Genomic DNA, 20549 nt, shown 5'->3' on the forward strand with positions numbered 1-20549 from the left:
TTACTTTGCATTTGGATCTCTTCTGGGGAAAGTATGCCGTGTTCACGAAGGATGGATTACTCTTGAACACATGGGGGATAGGTATCCTTATGGGCAGATTTGCTGGAGCTGTTGGAAAGGGTGTAAAGTAATTTGGCAGGAGGATGGGAGTGGGAGTGATAGGGCAGGTGATGGGGCAGTTGGAATACAAGTAGATGCAATGTATGGAAGGATAGATGGATGATAGGGCAAAATTCCAGAATAAATAAAAAGACTAAAAGTTTAGAAAGGGAACAGAATTTAAGTTCTGGTAGCATGGGAGCAAAATTGAAAAGGATGATGAATGCAAGACTGATGGTTATGAGAATGATTCTGGGAATGTACGTGTTAACATTTGAGGAGCATTTGTTGGCTTATGGCCTGTACTCACTGTAGTTTAGAAAACTGAGGGGCGGTTCTCATTGAAACCTCTCGAATATTGAAAGGACTAGATAGAGTGGACATAGAGAGGATGCTTCCTATTGTGGGGGAGTCTAGAATCAGAAGGTACAGCCTCAGAGTACAAGGCTGTCCCTTCAGAACAGAAATGAGGAGGAATTTCATTAGCCTGTGGTTGGTGAATCTATGAAATTCATTGCCACGGATGGCTATGGAGGCCAAGCATTCAGTACATTAAAAAGAAGGTTGATAGTGTCTTATTTAGTAAGGACATCAAAGGTTACAGGGAGAAAGCAGGAGAATGGTGTGGAGAGGGATAATACATCAGCCATAGTGAAATGGTGGAACCAAACGGCAAAATGCTGTTTCTATGTCTTATGGTCTTATAGTCTTATAATAAAATGACATGCACCATATAAAAGCATTATCTTTCATCTGCTAATTGCTTTTGTGCAGCTTATTCAACATTACCAGGCACTTATCAGAATCATAGCCAGATAGACCGTTTTGCCCTTGGTACCTGTTCATTAACCTTCTCCCATGATGCAGATGGTCCCAAGTCACTGGGCATCTCACTAATATAGCATGCTTTCTTATTCATAATGAGAGTACAGCACTACTAGATCCAGCAAAATGTTTTTTTCTCTGTTGGGAAGAGTGACAACTCAACATGGAAAAATGAATGAAAGCTGTATGTCCTGAAAATTTGAAATAAAACATCAAAATTCCTCATCTAGGCCCTTTGCCTTGATGCAGAGTCTCAGCCTGAAATGTCAGTTCTTTATTCCCCTCCATAAATGCTGCCTGACCTGCTGAGTATCTCCAAGCACTTTGAGCGTTTTACTCTGGATTTCCAGCACCTGCGGTACTTCTTGTGTTCTGGTCTACTGAATGTTAGGCATCCCAGACATCTTAACAATGTCCACTTGTCAAATTTCTGTGTGCTTTGCTTTTTGCTTTTTGTTTTGCTTGAAGCTAAAAGAGTATCAAAAGGCAGAAAGGAATACTTTGCATGAATAAACGCTTAACGGGCTTCCAGGTATTGATTTTAACTGATGTTTCAATGACAAACTCTGTATTGTCATCAGGGATGATGCCTGGGCATGTCTAGTCTAGAGCTGTCCAGTGGTATTTATATAGTCCACATCCAATCAGTTTTCCACTCTCCCAGCTTGTTTATGATCAAATTCCAGTTTTTACTAACAGCCAATCTTTCAATTCGTTAAAATTCTTTTCCTCTAGTTTTATTTCAATAGTTTCCTTTACCAGGTGGTCCCAAAAGCCATTAGCATTAGTTAGATTTTTCCGGGTAACCCAGATGGATACACCTCCTGTGCTCCATGATGCGGGTTTTCACCATGCATCACACCTGGCTGATATACGCTGCCTCGCATTCACAGGGAATCCTGTAAATGTCAGCCATTCTGAGTCCCAGTTCATCTTTGACTTAAGCTGTGATTTGAGCTTCTTTATGGGTCCTAGATGATATTAATCTGATATTTCTTCAGGATCCCAGCGATCCTCCCAGAAACCATGGAAATATAGGGAAGACAGGCAGTAGCAATGGGTTCCTCCTTGTTGTTAGGTTTTTAAATTTTTTTTTCATCAGCCCTTTTAAGGGCCTTATTAATTAACTTCACCTTGTAGCCGTTCTGTAGGAACAATGTGCATAATTGTCTTGTTTCCTCATGGAGACACTCTGATTCTGAAATAGTTTTTGCACGGTTAAACAAAGCAGAATGAACCGCTCCATGTTGGGAGGTAAGATGGGGGCTGTTACAGAGGAAGTACATTGATATAAGGGTGTGTTCAAAAAAACAAAAAAAACAATAGTACCCTTATCAAACTTTGAACCCGGAGGACATAATGGTCAATTTCCATTTGGTGTCCCTGTTCACAAGACTTCCCATTAAGGATCAGCTTAGTCCTTCTGTGTTCAAGGTTTGATAATGGTACCATTGACATTTTTGAACACACTCTTACATCATCTCTCTCTATAAGGGGAATTACAATGATCAAATGGGCGGAGTGGCCATTGTCACCGGCTATTGCTAATTTCTACATGGAGAACTTTAAGGAGAGGGCTCTGAGATCATTGCCCTCACGCCCCAAACGCTTCTTCAGATATGTCGATGACACCTTCATAGTGTGGGCCCATGGAGTCCAACAGTTCCATGACCATCTGAACAGTATACATACAAACATTAAATTTACGATGGAGATGGAGAAGAATGGTTGCCTCCCATTCCTGGACATTCTAATACAACCAAATTTAGAAGGTAGCCTCAGACATGGTGTCTATGGGAAAACCACTCACACTGACTTCTACCTCAACAATAACAGCCACCATCATGCCTCCCAACATTGAGTGCTTCTCCCATCACTACCGCCTGTCTTCCCTATATTTCCATGGTTTCTGGAAGGATCACCAGGATCCTGAAGAAATACCAGTTTAGTACCAATCGCAAACCCGTAAGGAAGCTGAAATCCCGGGTTATGCGGGTGAAATGTGATTTGGGACTCCATATGGCTGGCATTCATAGGATTCACTGTGAATGCGGAGCAGCGTATATCTGCATGGTAGAAACCCACATCAAAGAGCACAGGAGGTGTGTCTATTTGGGTTACCCAGAGAAATTGGTGGTAACAGAGCGTATAGGATTGACTTCAAAGGCACAAATCTACTGTGCCAATAGCTTTGGGGACTACCTGGTGAAGGAAGCCATTTAAATAAAACCAGAGGAAAAGCATTTTAACAAAGACGAAAGTCTCACCTTAAGTAAGAACTGGAATTCGATTGTAAACAAGGTGGGAGAGTGGAAAACTGATTGGATGAGGACTAACTAATCAGGAGGGATGGATGATGGGTGTATAAATACCACTGTATCGGACATGCCCAGGCATCTTTCTTGAAGAAGATGGCAGAGTTTGTCATCAAAATGTTAGTTAAAATCAATACCTATACTCGGCTGGAAGCTCGAGAAGAGTTTGTCATATATGCTGAGAAAGCACTAGATCCTTCTTGAATACTTTGCATGTTGATGACCTGACTACTAGTGACCTAGTTTAAATTCCCAGTTGATGCAATTTCACCTGGAAATAGAAAGAATTAAGTTTAAGGAGGCCCAAATGATTTTAGACAATTAAATTATTTCAAATTCAGGATTATTTTACTTTAAACCACATGGTAGCAAAACTATGCTGGACCCCTCCATTTGATCAATTTAAGCAGGACAAGTAGAATGGTAGATCTGGTTTACATGAACTCTGGTAAAGCTTTTGACAAGGTCCCACATAGTAGGCTGGTCTGGAAAGTTAAGGCATGTTGGTGAAGTGGATCAAAAATTGGCTTGGAGATAAGATGCAGAGGATAGTAGTTAATGGAGTGTTTTCTGCCTGGAAGTCTGTTACAAGTTGCATGCCAGGGGGATTGGTACTGAGACCTTTGTTGTTTGTTACAGAAGTTACTGGGATGAGAATGTAAGAGATTTGGTTCATAATGTCGCAAAAAATTGCTAAGATCGTGAATAGTGAAGGAAGTTGCCTGAGGGAATTTAGAAATTTGGGTGGGATCATAGCATATGGAAAATGTTTTCACAGAAGTTGTTGCATTATTAAATATTTAATCTTGATGGTCTCATTACATGGTGGTTAGATTGGTAGATTGCACAGACTGGATGTGTAAGATTCTGTTAGGATTAGAAATTCTACTGAGTTAAGGGCATTTTTGACACATCAATGAGTGCAACTGCAGATGAAAACCATAAATATTGGTAACAAAAACATAAAAAATACTGGAAATACTCAGCAGACCAGGCAACAGTTGAAAAGGAATACAGTTGATATTTTGGGACTGTGACCCTTTGCCAATAACGGCATAGGGAAATACATCAGGTTTGAAGTAAGAGAGAAAGTGCGGGAATGATGTATAGGTTGAGTCAAAATGCAATGATGTCGGCAGTTACCAGTTACCAGTTACCCTACTCTGTAATGTGTAACAGGAAACTGCTTATTATGGCTGAGTAACATAATCCAATGAAATAAACTTCCTGGGTCCTGCTTTACTGTAGAAATACAGCTAACAGCCACCCAAGGGAAATACTTAGAAAAGGCTACTGCCCTCTGAGGTAAACTTTGCAGACACTTCTTTAAGACCATAAGATTCATCTTAGTTTATTGTGTAGTAATAATGAGTTATAAAATTAGTACTGTGGTACACTAGGAGAGAAAGTGGTCAGGAGGATTATTGAAAAAAAAATGCCAGCTCTATCCCCATTATCTGTTGTAGTTTTGTGCTGGATGTCTGTGCCTATGTCATGACAGAATCATTAACGTATCAATATAACATAAATAACTTAGCATGAGTTTGGTCTTGCTTCATGTTTGCTTGCTCCCAATTTGTGTGTTAAACTTTATTAGCAACTTGTGTAATGGCTTCTCTGCAGCTATTTATTTACAATTATGCACTGTATCTCATGGAGACAGAGAGGTTTTGTTATATAATTCTAAAATTATTGTTAATATACTCAGGGACCACTTTATTAGGTACCTTCTGTACCTAATAAAGTAGCTATTGGGTTTATGTTCATGGTCTTCTGTTGATGTAGCCCATCCACTTCAAGGTTCAACACATTTTGCACTCAGAAATGCTCTTCTGTTCGCCACTGTTGTAATGCATGGTTAATTTAGTTACTTCCCCCTTCATGCCAGCTTGAACAAATCTAGCATTTTCCTCTGACCTCTCTCATTCTCATGCCATTTTCACCCACACAACAGACACTCACTGGATATTTTTTTTGTTTGTTTATGCACCATTATCTGTAAATTCTAAAGTTTGATGTGCATGAAAATTCCAGGAGTTAAGCAGTTCCTGAGATACTCAAATCACTCCATCTGGCACCAACAATCATTCAATGATTAAAGTCATTTAGATCACATTTCTTCCCCATTCTGATGTTTAAAGTAGCCACTGCTTGTAATTCAGGTTTATTTTATTCTTTGAAAAAGGAAAATTTATATGTTTCTTGGAAATTCTGAAAAAATCATAGCAGACGAAATGGGAGAAAATGCTTCTATACATCAGCATGTCTTTCTGTAACTGTCAGAGAATGAATCCCTCTGCAGGAGACCAGATTAAATATTCTTTTCACCTTCAGCAATGATATCCAAAGTTAGTGTGTAATATTATTACTACTGGGTTGTGAGGGCAATGCTGTCCTCAAATATTAATTCCAAGACAACAATATTAATTTAGGTTTTATATATACAATATCAATGAGTTAACTGGTGAATCATTCAGGATGATCAGCAGGTTCCTTTCATTCCCAACTAATCAGCTTTAGATCGGTGGTCCCCAATCACCGGGCCGCAAGGAAATGATACGATTTGGTGATATGAAACGATATGAGTTAGCTGCATCCTTCCTCATTCCCTGTCATGCACTGTTGAACTTGAACACACCCCACCCCTGTCGGCTAGTCCGCAAGAATGTTGTCAATATTAATCCAGTCCATGGTGCAAAAAAGGTTGGGGACCCCTGCTTTAGATAACTTTTAAATATATTGTATATGTGGTCTCTATCAGCTAGAATTTACCCAGCTGAAGCCCACTTTGGATCTTCTTTTGCTGAGACAAATAAAATGTACTGAAAGAAGCATAACCTAGTGAAGGAGATTAGTGTAAATGAGTAATACATAAAAAATAACAGGTTTATAGACAACAATTTGTGATACCTCTTAATCCATCCAAGGGGTTTGACTCTCATTTGTTACCCGTTTCCTTTATTTTTTCTATTTTCCTTTATTTTGGAAAAGCTGGTAATTTTGTTCAGAAATAATTTTGGCCTTTCAATCATTTAACTTCTCCAAGCAACTTAAGGTGAATGCTTTATTCAAACTTCCAAAGTACTGTTTGTGTGTGGCTCAAAACGAATAGAAAACAATTTCAATAACATCGTTGCTTCTCTATACCATCTGTATGATATCCCCACATAAACTGTCCCTGGTTGTCTGCCAGCCCGGATTACATTTCCTGTTTGGAAAATACCAGGTTAGTAGATTCCTGGCATACAAGAGGTTTTCCAAGACACACAATCGGCTCCATCTGAGATCCTGCAACTGCCAATGCCACCCTCAAAGATTCTGAAGTGCTTATAAGTTTTTCCTGATATCAAAAATACTTAGCAATATGATCCAGGTATAAAAAAGAACAAATATTATTTATAAATTAACATGTACTAAAACAGTAATAATAAATTAAACAGAAAATATTGTGAGCATCACTGGGTCATGATTGAAAGATCATAATTGGAAGTTTAACATCAAAGGATACACACTGCATCAAAAAGCCAGACAGGTAGGCAGAGGGGTTGGTCTGGCTCCATTGGAAAAATATGAAATCATTTAATTAGAAAGAGGTGACATGAAATCGGAATTTGCAGAATCCTTGTGGGCAGAGTTAAGAAACTGCAAGGGCAAAGAGACCCTGAAGAAGTTACATACAGGCCTGTGAACAACAGCCAGGATGAGTGCTACAAATTACAATGGGAAATAGAAAAAGTATGTAAAGAGGGCAATGTTCTAATAGTCATGGGGGATTTCAATATGCAGATAGATTGGAAAAATCTGGTTGGTGTTGGACCCCGAGAGAGAGAATTTGTAGAAGGCTTATAAGATAGTTTTTTAGAGCAGCTTGTGGTTGAGCCCACTAGGGGATCCATGATTCTGGATTGAGTATTGTGCAGTGAACCAGATTTAATTCGGGAGATTAGGGTAAAGGAACCCTTAGGAGGCAGTGATCATAATATGATGGAATTCACCCTGCAACTTGTGAGGGAGAATCTAAAGTCAGATGTGTCAGTTTTACAGTGGAGTAAAGGGAATTACAGAAGCATGAGAGGGGAGCTGGCTAAATTTGATTGGAAGAGTACACTTGAGGGATGATGGCAGAGCAGCAATGGCTGGAGTTTCTGGGAGTAATTGGGAAGGTGCAGGATAGATACACCCCAAAGAAGAAGTATTCTGAAGGCAGGATGATGCAACTGTGGCTGACAAGGGAAGTCGAAGAGAGGGCATATACTGTAATAGAGCAAAAATTAGTGGGAAGTTAGAAGGTTGTGAAACCTTTAAATATCAACAGAAAAAAGCCATAAGGAAAGTAGTAACATAGCAAATAACATCCAACTGGATACAAAATTTTTTTTCAGATATATAAAGAGTAAAAGAAAGGTGAAAGTAGATCGTAGACAACTGGAAAATGACACTGGAGAGGTTGTAATGAGGGCCAAGGAAATGTCAGTTGAACACAGTAAGTATCTTGCATCAGTCTCCACTGTGGAAGACTGTAGTGGTATGCCAGAAATTCGAAAGTGTCAGAGGGCAGGAGAAAATGCAGTTACTGTCACTATGTTCTCCTGGAAACTGAAAAGTCTGAAGGTAGATAAGTCACCTGGACCAGACTGACCACCCCACTGGGTTCTGAAAGAGGCAGCTTGAGACATTGTGGAGGCATTAGTAATGATCCTTCAGGAAACATTAGATTCTGGAATGGTTTCAGGGAACTGGACAATTGCAAATGTGAATCCACTCTTTAATGAGACAGGGAGGCAGAAAAAAGTAAATTATAGGCCAGTTAGCCAGACCTCAGTGCATGGGAAGGTTTTGGATTTGATTGTTAAGGATGTAGTTTTGGAGTACTTGGAGGCAGATAATAAAATAGACTGAAGTCAGCATGGACTTAAAGGACTTAAAGATTTAAAGGTAAATCTTGCCTAATAAATCTGTTGGAATTACTTGAGAAAGTAACAAACAGTATAGACAAAGGTGAATCAGTGTATGTTGTGTACTTGAATTTTCAGAAGGCCTTTGACAAGGTGCCACTCATGAGGTTGCTTAACGTAGCGGTCCCCAACCACCAGGCCGCGGACTGGTACTGGGCCGCAAAGCATGTGCTACCGGGCCGTGAGGAAACGATATGAGTCAGCTGCACCTTTCCTCATTCCCTGTCATGCACTGTTGAACTTAAATATAAGGTTGCCAACTGTCCGTATTTGCTGGGACATCCCGTATATTGGGCTAAATTGGTTTGTTCCATATGGGACTGCCCTTGTCCCGTATTTCCCCCACTAAGGTAGAGCGTTCCTATGAAACCTTTCGTGCTGAAATGGCGTAAAGCAAAGAAGCAATTACCATTAATTTATATGGGAAAAATCTTTGAGCATCCCAGACCCAAAAAATAACCTACCAAATCATACCAAATAACACATAAAACCTAAAATAACACTAACATATAGTAAAAGCAGGAATGATATGATAAATACACAGCCTATATTAAGTAGAAATAATGTATGTACAGTGTAGTCGGGAAGATTAAGCCAAAAATGATTTGTGGAAAAAAATATCAGCACGTACACACATGCGCACTTCACATATGCGCAAGTCACGCATTCGCACACAAGTGCCTGCACAAGGCTTCATGGTCATGGTAGTCTTTCTCGGGGTAAACCCAAGTGTCCCATATTTGACTGCTACTCTTGTCCGTTGGCAACCCTACACCCTCCCCCCCCTCCACCCACGGTCGACCAGTCCACCAGAATATTGTCAATATTAAACCGGTCCGCGGTGCAAAAAAGGTTGGGGACCCCTCGCTTAACGAGATAAGAGCCTGAGGAAAGATAATAGCACAGATGGAGCTTTGACGAGGAAGTCTGCAGATGCTGGAATTTCAAACAACACACATCAAAGTTGCTGGTGAACGCAGCAGGCCAGGCAGCATCTCTAGGAAGAGGTACAGTCGACGTTTTGGGCCGAGATCCTTCGTCAGGACTAACTGAAAGAAGAGCTAGTAAGAGATTTAAAAGTGGGAGGGGGAGAGGGAGATCTGAAATGATAGGAGAAGACAGAAGGGGGAGGGATGGAGCCAAGAGCTGGACAGTTGATTGGCAAAAGGGATATGAGAGGATCATGGGACAGGAGGCCTAGGGAGAAGGAAAGGGGGGAGGGGGGAAGCCCAGAGGATGGGCAAGGAGTATAGTGAGAGGGACAGAGGGAGAAAAAGGAGAGAGAGAAAAAGAATGCATGTATATAAATAAATAAATAATGGATGGGTTATGATGGGGAGGTAGTGCATTAGTGGAAGTTTGAGAAGTCAATGTTCATGTCATCAGGTTGGAGGCTACCCAGACTGAATATAAGGTGTTGTTCCTCCAACCTGAGTGTGGCTTCATGTTTACAGTAGAGGAGGCCGTGGATAGACATATCAGAATGGGAATGGGATGTGGAATTAAAATGTGTGGCCACTGGGAGATCCTGTTTTCTCTGGACCTTTGGCTGATTGGTAGGAGGCTAAGAGTGGGGATAAAAGGAGCCTTCTCCGGTTGGCTGCTGGTGACAGTAGTTTTCCATAGGGGTCAGTGTTGGGACCACTTCTTTTTACATTGTATGTCAATGATTTGGATGAAGGTAACGGGGGAGGGAGGGGCTGCAGAAGCACTTTGACAGACTAGGAAAATGGGCAAAGAAGTGGCAAATGGAATACAGTGTCTGGAAGTGCATGGTCATACAGTTTGATCGAAAGGATAAAAGCATAGACTATTTTCTAACTGAGCAGAAAATTCAAAAATCTGAGGTGTGAAGGGAATTGGAAGTACTTGTGCTAGAATCCCTAAAGGTTAATTTGCAGGTTGAGTCAGTGGTGAGGAAGGCAAATGCAATGCTAGCATTCATTTTGAGAGGACTGGAATATAAAAGTAAGGATGTAATGCTGGGGCTTTATAAGGCACTAGTGAGGCCTCACTTGGAGTAGTCTGAGCAATTTTGGGCTGCTTATTTAAGAAAGGAGGTGCTGAGATTGGAGAAGATTCAGAGGAGGTTCATGAGACTGATTCCAGGAATTATTCCGGGCTTATCATATGATGAGGTATTGATGTCTCTGGGCTTTTATTCACTGAAATTTAGAAAAATGAAGGGGGATCGCATTGAACATTGAAAGGCCTAGATAGGGTGGATATGGAGAGGATGTTTCCTATGTTGGGCGAATCCAGGACCAGAGGCCACAGCCTCAGAATACAGGGGCGTCCATTTAGATAGAATGGAAATTAGGCGCAATTTCTTCGGCCAGAAGTTGGTGAATCTGCGGAATTTATTGCCAAGGATGGCTATGGAGGCCAGGTGATTGGGTGTACTTAAAGAAGAAGTTGATAGATTCTTGATTGGTCAAGGTATGAAAAGTTACGCGGAGAAGGCAAGAGATAGGGATTGAGAGAGAAATCGTTCAGTCATGATGAAATGGCAGAGTTGGCTTGATGGGCCGAATAGCCTAATTTGCTCCTAAGTCTTATGGCCATATAAAATAAAGAAAAATACTTCTAAGTACTTACCCGAGCTTTGCTTCTACCAAAAGGGTAACAGTACCTTTTAAATGAATGGAGCTACCTTCCTCAAATCAACCCGCCCTCCCTAGATCAGATGCAAGGTGCCTTCAGTTCCATTGTGCAGCACATCTGTGTTCCACTCAGCAAGACCTCAGATGTACTAAAATCTAATCTGAAGCTTGAGTCAGAATTCCACAATTACCCATAAAAATGCAAAATTTCATCACAATCTGAACCAGGAATGGGTTCATTAGAAGTTGGCTCAACTTAGTCAATAATGACCAGACTATTACTTCAGACTTCAAATCATAACCTGTTCTGAATGTGCAAACCATGACACCAAATTTGTATAAATTTAGGGAAAACAAAAGGATGCATTTACTCACTCATTAAAAATCAGATCTGGAGCAAAGTACAGCATTTTTCCTTTAACGTGCTTATATGACCGCCATCCCATTGCAAATACCATCAAACCCATCCATGAGTACTGAATAAGGGTCATTTGGTCATCTATATGCAAATTCCGAAATCCTGTAAGCACATAAGGCAATATTAAAAAGAAATGTTCTTGTTGCTAGCACTATTGACAGGAATGTACAGTAGGTAGAGTTTAAAAAAACATACACTTGCTTTTAGAGCCAATAAATCATCACACTTTACCACTCCTCTGTGGGTAATTTATTAAAACTGATGGTTTGCTCACCTGCAATTTAGAGTGACTTAATTTAACTTGATAAAAGTCCCATTGATCTGAAGCCTTTACTTCTAAAGGCTGAAATTATGGCTCTGATAATTTTCAAAAAATTTCCACCTTTTTTTCTCACCAGTCAGTCATCTAATAACGATTATTTAAACTTATCAAAAATAGCATAGTCAGTTGTTATTGTTGCAATAAGCAAGCTTTACCCTTTGTGCCATCTCGGGTTTGGAAGCAGAAAGATGTAGTGTTTCTTGTCCAACTGATTTCAAATAGTTCCACTGCAGAAAGGCCATGGTTTATTGGAAATTCCCTCATTTTAGTGAGGGTTGTATACTCAAGAGTTATTGCTATGCTTTATTTCCAATTACTAAATGCCACTTTCTTCCACAATTTTAAACACAGTGGATTCATCAGGACCAGTACATTTTGGTCCAATTAAGTGGCTGCCCCAATTAACAGAATATTCATGGAAATGGCTTAGAAAAGGTATAAAAAAGACAAACCACTATTTAACTGAGTAACTAATTATGTATTTCAATGAAATACAGAACAAATTAGAACTCTACCAAAACTACTACAGTACTATAAAACTGTGTATTGGTTCCTATTATTTACTAAGGAAGAATTCCTCCGGTGTATGCTGCCACGTTCTTTTGATTGACTGTAAGTGAACAAAGTTAGCATGGACACCTAGTACAAATAACGGAGTGCCTTCAAACAATGTTTTTGATGATTGTATCCTCCAATCTTCTTTTTTATTGTAACATGCAAGATGCTTGCTGATACCTTCAAATTTTTTGTAGTTCCTAACTTATTGAAGTAGTGAAATAATTTCATTTTCATTCCTTGCAGTCTGGCATCTCCAAGACTAAATGCTTGAAACAACAGTGAGCAAAACAGTACTGAATTGTCTTACTGCTGATTTTCTTGCTAACAATGTGTGACAAAAATCACTGCTTTTTGAACAGAAGCACACGAATGTGACACTATATAAAAACTGCTCGCTCTAAGCACAGTTTAGTGTCTAACAGCCACACGATGTGCATGCAATTGATGCTAGTTAGAAACTGTTTGACAGCAGCCTCCTGTCCCAATACAGTGACACAGTGTTTCAAATAAGCAAAGGGAATCTCGGCTATTTTCTTGATTTGTTTTTGTTCTTTAAGAGTTGTCCCAAATAAGAGGCTGCCCTGATTAACCAATGGCTCAATTAACTGGAATCAACAGTATTAATTACATATTAAGACCTGGAGAGAACTGCATTGGCACTGACCTGGTACTTAGATGGAATCCTTGCGGAATATAGATCCATGCAAGATGTTAGAAGGGATATAAAGAACACTAATGTTGATTAATTAATACTTTTGTTGAAATTTTTGCAGGAAGTGACATATAATAATGGAAAATGTGACATAGCAGTAACTCTAAGTACACAATCTTTAATAATATGAGGGACCCTAAATAAAAATGAGCAGCAATGCATCTTTACAGTGGTATATAACATGAGGTATAGGGTAACAAGAAACTGTGGGATGACATGGAGATTACAGGTTGTATCTTTACAGTACATTGGTATCTTAATCACAATAGAGCGTGCAGTTACTGGGCAAATAAAATATTTTGTTCTTTTTGCAGAATTCAGCTTTTTTAACCACATGGCAAGAAAATCAACCTAACCATATTTTGTTTCAAAATATGAGAATAACGGTAAGGAAAAAGTCCCTTGCATTAAGTTTTTTTTCTCTCTCTCTGTGTGACATACAGACTGCTTCTAAATGACTCCAAGCTCTTTATCGGAGTTTAAATCAGCATATCAGTATAATTGATTCCCATCCACTCTATATTAGAAATATGCTCTTCCAAGTGTTGTAATTGGTCTCAAAAGGTGAGCAAAGAGCAGAGAGAAATGCAGAATGCCAGTAGCAGAGGATTAGCATCATAAATGACCTCAGATGTCTTTTCAGTTAGATTGTAAAAGCCAGCCTTTCAAACTAAGAAAAGCTATCTACAGAATTTATTTAAACGCATGCCACAAAGTGATCACTATACTGTGACGAAGACTTCGACCCAGTTAATTCACCAGATGCATCCTGAACACAGTAGGTGACTTCAACAAACAGTATCTACCTCAGAGATCCAACAGGTACAAAGTAGGGCTCTAAGATAGTCCCTGTAATCACTCTTAAGCCTGAAGGGCCAAAGGGCCTGTTTCTGTGCTGTAGTTTCTATCGTTTCTATGGTTTCTATTTATACTTCTGCGTCAACTGGACGCCGTAACCTACGCAAGTGGCCTATGTGTGTTGTGAGCATTTATACCTTCGCGTTGGTGTGTCTGCGTCGCTCTGCAATTCGCGCAAGTCACGCATGCACACTCACCTGCCCACACAAGGCTTCATGGTCATGGTAGTCTTTCTCGGGGTAAACAAGACGCGAGTGTCTTTTTTTTGTAAAAGCGAAATGCCTCCTCCATAATTTTGGAGCTCTGTAAAGCTTTATGGAAAGCATTGCAGCCCGAGTTCCTTACCTGCCCTTCAGTCGCCCAATGGGAAGCTATTGCAGCGTAGGATGAAATGAGATGCTACCAAGTGGACCAATCACAGCTGTTGCATTCTACGTTGCTGCGACGCGCGGTTACATTTTGGGAGAGGTGCGCATCGCAGCAACGCAGGCTCTCGCGTAGGGTTCCGCGTCGGCTTTGCGTAGGGTTTGCAGCGACACAGTACTTACAGCGACGCGTTGACGCAGAAGTATAAATCAGGCTTTACTGCTACTAATGAGGTGTTAAGATTCATTACTGCTGGTGCGATTATATTCACGTTTAATTCACTGAGGAATAGGATGCAGATGCGCCCATTGCACTATAATAATACAACCTTTACTAGATCCACATCTTTCAATGTTTATTGTTCCTCTTTAGTTATTTCCGTTATGCCTTTGCTCAGAGAAATAATGCACAGCATTTGGTATACCACCATTTTTAAAACTCTTTCTGATGCATATTGCAAAGTCTTCCACAAATTTGAAATATCACCTGGATATATAAAGAGGATGCCTAATGCATCTCCTGACATAACCACTTGCTTTCTTACAGTGCTGAAGGCATATACAGGTAAAGTATAATAATTGTGCTCATTTTGGGTTTATTCTCATCTTGTTCTACTACGTGTATCATAAATTGAATAGAAAGGCAGTTGCTTTGCACGTAGAAAGATCAAAAAGTTTTAATACAAATGAGCATCAAATTTGCTGCAGGAGGTGTTGATTGTGAGATGAATCTTCTTTCAACAGCATCACTATTACCATTCAATTAAACATGCAAGTAAGCTTTGGATTTAACGTCATATCCAACAATGGTATTGCCAACAAATTGACACTGCTATTCTTTGTTGTGCACTGAAACGTTAACATTCCATTCAGAATAATATAAATCTGCACACAAAGCATCATGTGCTTTGGTAGCAGCATATTTTCAATGTCAATAAATGAGCACATCCACAGACTGGATTCTCACAATGAATGGACAAGTATCAAGACCATATGTTATGAAACATATGAAATGGCCTTTGACACCATTCTCATATAGGGTCCAACTCTGAACACACTGATGAATGACATGCCTGTGAAGCTCAAAATTCTGACATTATAGGGGCTCATATGTCGAATGGAGATGCTGTGGAAGAACCCTGGAGAAAAGAAATGGGGCTTAGAGAGAACAAGGAGAGCTTTCCCCTACCCATAGTGTTCCTTTGGCTTCTTTTTGTTTTGAACTGAATCAGGCAGTGGCACAAAAGTGCAAATAAAAGCCCTAAACTCCTGTAATAAGGTACCTCCATTGACATTGGCCACAAGTATGATCCAATGTCATATGATACGATGCCAGTAATTCCATACCTTTTGTCATATGATTAGCGGTCAGAATATCAAACTTAAGAAATACCTCCAATCAAAGTATGCAAACTAAATTTAATGCATACAAGACAAAGATACTCTAAGAACAGCTCCTTCTCTGAGGTCTGTAAGATGCTAATCCTCCACAAAGAATTAATATTTCAGGTATCCTGACCTGACAGCATCCACCATGCTTTGGACAGTATATTATCTACAAATGGAGCTACTACTCCTTTCTCAGAAAAAGACCGAGAGATGGCAACATATTGGAAAACAGAACAGAGAATTAACTGGAAGCATTTCCTAATGGGAGGCTACCAGAATTAGTCACATTTCCAGGTAAGGATTATTAAAAGGGAGGAATAGATCACAAAATTCAGCTAATTCTGGAACATCTCTATCGTCTGATTTACTGAATCTGCAAAGACTGTTTTAAAAACAAGGAAGCCTGCAATTATTGAGAACCTTGTGCATGGTCATTAGAAACTCTTAATTTGCACAGTGGACTGAGACACAATAATTAAGGAGACTGATAGTGTAGAAGTTTCTACACGCCAGGCAACTTACACGCGTTGCTTTGTAATGCTGTGGTTCCGATGATCTCTGTGGCAGAAGCACTACACCCAGATTTACAGAGAACCAAACATGAACAAAATACGAAGCTGTGCATTAAAGGGAAACCAACAAAAATTAAATCTGAGTAGCATTTAATTAGCTTTCAACAAGATCTCAATATAATGAAACTGAAAGAAGCTTTAAATTTTGACTACGTTTGCAATTCCTCCATATAATTGAAATAAGTCCTCTAAACAAATGACACATTCCTAATTTTTGTAACACAGAAGGTTCTGGAAGAAATCAGTGGGTTCAGACAAAAAGTCTTGCCCAAAAATTGTCAGCTGTCCACTTGCCTCTATAGATGCTCCCAGACCTATTGAGTTCCTCTAGCACCTTTCGTGTGACTCCAGATTCCAACTTCTGCAGCCTCGTATATTCCCAATTTCAGCATATTGTTTTAGTTATAGCTATAAAACACTTTTAGGTCTTATAGCAGATATATGTTCTGATTTTTTTTATTATTTAGCAAAGTAGTGCTCTTGAAACACATTCCTGCAATTAATCTTTCCAAGAGTTATTGGTAATTTAACTTTTTAGTTCATGAGCAGTAATCTGGTACAGCAGATCTATGGAAACAATTTCAGCTGTTGAAGATTATGGGCTTGTCAGATTATGGGCCTTCAGCTGAAGGTGAAAATTTTCCATGGATACTTGGAGGTCAATGAGGATCAATGCAGTCACCAATGAAAATCTGAAACTAGGAGAACTTGAAACTCAATAAACTTTCGTGCTGAGGCTAATCCCACCAAAATCTCTATTTTCCAAATTAAAACAAGCTTGACAGAACCATACATTCAAAGAGGGTAAATTAAGCCTTAAAATAGGCTCAGTTATCTAAAAGAATGAAAAGAAAATGTATCCTGCACCAGAAGGACAACAAATAGCTTGAATCACAACTCAAGAGTTTCTATAGTTTGGAGCATACGCACATTAGTTTTCAAACTGAGTGCCTGTTGACTCTTCTCATAATGCAGTCCTCATTTTTAACTGTGAAATGGCTAGGCTATTATCTTGCTTGGACCTATTAAATCAATTTGCATTCATATTTCGATTAATTCCAACGTATATCTGTTTCTGGCAAAATGCATTATTGAGATGAAGCTCCAATCAAGGTAACTTTACAAAAAGACTTCAAAATCGTATCCAGTCAAAGTAGTATAGTTTCATTTGGTGCTGCATATGCATCATAGCCATAACATTGCTTTTAATACATTTTTGAATCTTGTCCCTTCATTGTGACAGCATCCTGAAAATTAATTAGCTGAGCTTTTAGCACAGACAGAAGACTGGGATATTCCTCCTAACTTCTAGCAGTTCAGGATAAGAGACCAATTGAAGTGGGCTGACAGCTCTTCATTTTGTGAACCCTTCTTGCATAATAATTGAGATTAAGCCCAGTATTTGTGCTTTCATTCCAGTGCAGCATGTGGACACTCTGTTGAGTTTGCTGATTCATCTAGTTTTTCCTATTACATGACGTATTGTCTTACTATTGCTTCAATCTTTTTAGATGCGCACAACATATTTGCTGCTCTTTGACAAGGCTGAAGCTTTTCGCTTCTGTGAGGCTGGTATATTTTTATATCTCCGGTACATTTTGGAGAAAGAAGGACTAATGTTAGTGAAACATGGAATACAAAGGTTCCATCATACCAGGCAGAGGAAAAGATATCATCATTTCTTTAACAACAGGAATTCTGCAGATGCTGGAATCAAGCAACACACATGAAAGTTGCTGGTGAACGCAGCAGGCCAGGCAGCATCTCTAGGAAGAGGTACAGTCGACGTTTCAGGCCGAGACCCTTCGTCAGGACTAACTGAAGGAAGAGTTAGTAAGAGATTTGAAAGTGGGAGGGGGAGGGGGAGATCCGAAATGGTTTTGTGCAGTTCTCTCTGGCAGAACTCTGAATATTTAGCATTACTAACTTGCTAAATGAAAGAGAAAATTTTGCATATTCACAGTCACTGGAAATAACAATGAAAACAGAATTGTGCAGGGCTCAGTTAACCTCATGGTCAAATTCCAGTTGTGTGTATTTAGTGGATGAAGCTCTATAAAAACAGCACAATTTCACTTTTTGGCTTATTGCATGGCATCAATTTCATTTCACTCTGAGAACAAGCTGGTGAAGATTTTTTTTTACAGTCATCATGTTAGACAACTGCAGGTTGCTGTTTTATGGTGCTTCTCCATCCTTATCGGAAAAGTCTTCTATTGTAGTCAATCCAATGACAGAAAGATACAAGAGCTTTCAAAGAAAGCACATCAGAAGATCTGGAAAAAGCACACATTACTATTGCTGATGAAGATGGCTACAATGAACTTGTAACAGGAAAAATGGAGCACCAATAAGCACGGTCTTCAATGAAGTTGTCACTTTCAGCTTTCCAATCCTCCTTGTGTGGAAATGAAATATCTACAGATGTCAGAATTCTGATATAAAACTAGAATGTGCTTGAAATTTACAGCAGGTCAGGACATACCCATAGAAAGGGAAAAAAAGAACTTCAACGAACAAAGGATCTTTCATCTGAACTATTATCTGTTTCTCTTTCCACAGATGCTGCCTGAACTGCTGAGATTTCCAGCATTTTCTCGTTTTATATTATAACATCTTATATGCTTATTTTCCTCATAGCTCCCTGCTGTGTTGAACTTATGACTCATTACACCATCTTTACTTTTCAGAAGGGCTCAAATTGTGGAATGATGGTACAATTAGATTGACTCCTGATCTCACAACCTAGATTGTTATGATCTTTTATTTATTGAGATACAATGTGGAATAGGGCCCTTTGAGCCACACTGCCTGGCAATCCCCTGACTTAACCCTAACCTAATCACAGGACAATTTACAATGACCAATTAACCTACCAACTCATATGTCTTTGGACTGTGGGAGGAAACCGAAGCACCCGGAGGAAACCCATGTGGCTAAAGAAAGGAATGTACAAAGTCCTTACAGGCAGCGGCGGGGAACTCATTATTATTTACCTGCCTGCACTTTCTCTGTAGCTGTCACACTTTATTCTGCAATGATTTGATTGGTATGAATAGTACACAAGGCAAGGTTTTCACTGTATATCGGTACACGTGACAGTAATAAATGAATTCCAGTTCCAATTCGAACTCATTATTGCTGGCAGGCCTCTTTGAAGCCCACAGAGTAATGGCTTTTTAAACAACTGTTCAACATTAATTGGTTACAATTTTTAATTAACTTGGTCTTCTTTAATGTCTTCAGTTTTGATGGTTTTACCTTCATCATGACATTGCCACATTAATATTTCCTTAAGAGAATAATTACTTTGAATTAATTCTCTAGTTATGACATGCTAATTGCATATTTGTATATTAATATGCTTCCAAGTGTTTTATATCTATATCTTAACATACAGATAAGATATCCTGATTTGATGTTAACAGAAAATACCACCTGTCTGTAAAGAAAGTGGATCATGAGTGCATTTTTTGATCTATATTTGGGTTCAGAATTAGTAATGTGGTGTGTATCTATTGCAAAATATCTTCCCTCAGTAGTCAATACCTCTAAAACTGTTAACATAAAGATGTCAGTTTATACATCCCTCAAAGTGGAAGTTAAACACTTCCGTTTTATTGAACAAATCGCACCACTGTGAATTGGAAACCTATTATTCATTCGGCCTGGTTCCAGCAATGTTAATAAAGAATGAAAATATCAGATTGTTAAGTGACAGTGATGATAAATTCATGTCAAGAATGAGCAGGGCAACCACTTCAGCCAAGTAACTGAGCCAGATTCTGCTGGAGCTCACCTTCACAGTGTAGTTGCTCCTCCCCATCACATCTTCCTGCTACCAAATCTGACACTGGACTGCTTCGACTAATTTTATGGGATTGTTTTGCTCCTCATTACTCCAACATGCGCTATGAAGCAGGGAACAGCCTGTCAGAGATGGTTAGACCACAGAGAGTGCATCTAGAGCTCTTGCCCATGAACCACCCTGCTGGTCTTCTTACAGCTGGTGCTGTCAAAGCTCTTTGCATTGACTTCAAAAGATTGGAGAGGTCTGGAACTTGTTGAAAAAAAACATTGCTATCAACATTACAAAGGCATAAACTTTCAATGAGCAGTAAACACCTTGAACGCCATCGTGAGACTCTCCCCTTGGTCTTTCTCTATCTCATTCACGTGTAGCCTGATGCTGCACAGTGTTGAACAGCAACAGAGGATGTCAGCCAAGTGCATCTGAACTGCCTGAGCATGGAACTATGTAGCCTTCCCTACCTTTGTATTGCATAGTTGTTGTTTGGGATAAAGATTGTAAGAAGAGGAAGAAGAGAAGATTAGTAAGTGCACGAGAGAACGCAATCCAATTGTTTGTTGATACCACTAAAGTCAAGACCAATTCTAGTTGTTACCTTCTGCAATAAAAGGACTGATGTTGAAGACAAGGCATGCATGGCTGTTTAATGGTCTAGTTTGTGTTTTTGGACGTAGGGATAAAAAATAGTTAAATCGATTAATGGAGTCTAAGAGAACATTGCGTAATTGAAATCATTGCAGGTAATCA

At 39.4% G+C, this 20549-nt stretch overlaps 1 protein-coding gene across 1 annotated transcript in view; it reads right to left on the reverse strand.

The window, feature by feature from the left end:
* LOC140200307 (progesterone receptor-like) overlaps positions 1–20549 on the reverse strand; it is a 326010-nt gene that overhangs the window by 68393 nt on the left and 237068 nt on the right. Inside the window, exon 5 of the mRNA XM_072263440.1 lies at positions 11173–11317. Coding sequence (XP_072119541.1) covers positions 11173–11317 — 145 coding nt within the window. The remainder of the gene's footprint in view (positions 1–11172; positions 11318–20549) is intronic.

This window comes from Mobula birostris, chromosome 7 (genome assembly GCF_030028105.1).
Source record: "Mobula birostris isolate sMobBir1 chromosome 7, sMobBir1.hap1, whole genome shotgun sequence".
Taxonomy (NCBI): domain Eukaryota; kingdom Metazoa; phylum Chordata; class Chondrichthyes; order Myliobatiformes; family Myliobatidae; genus Mobula; species Mobula birostris.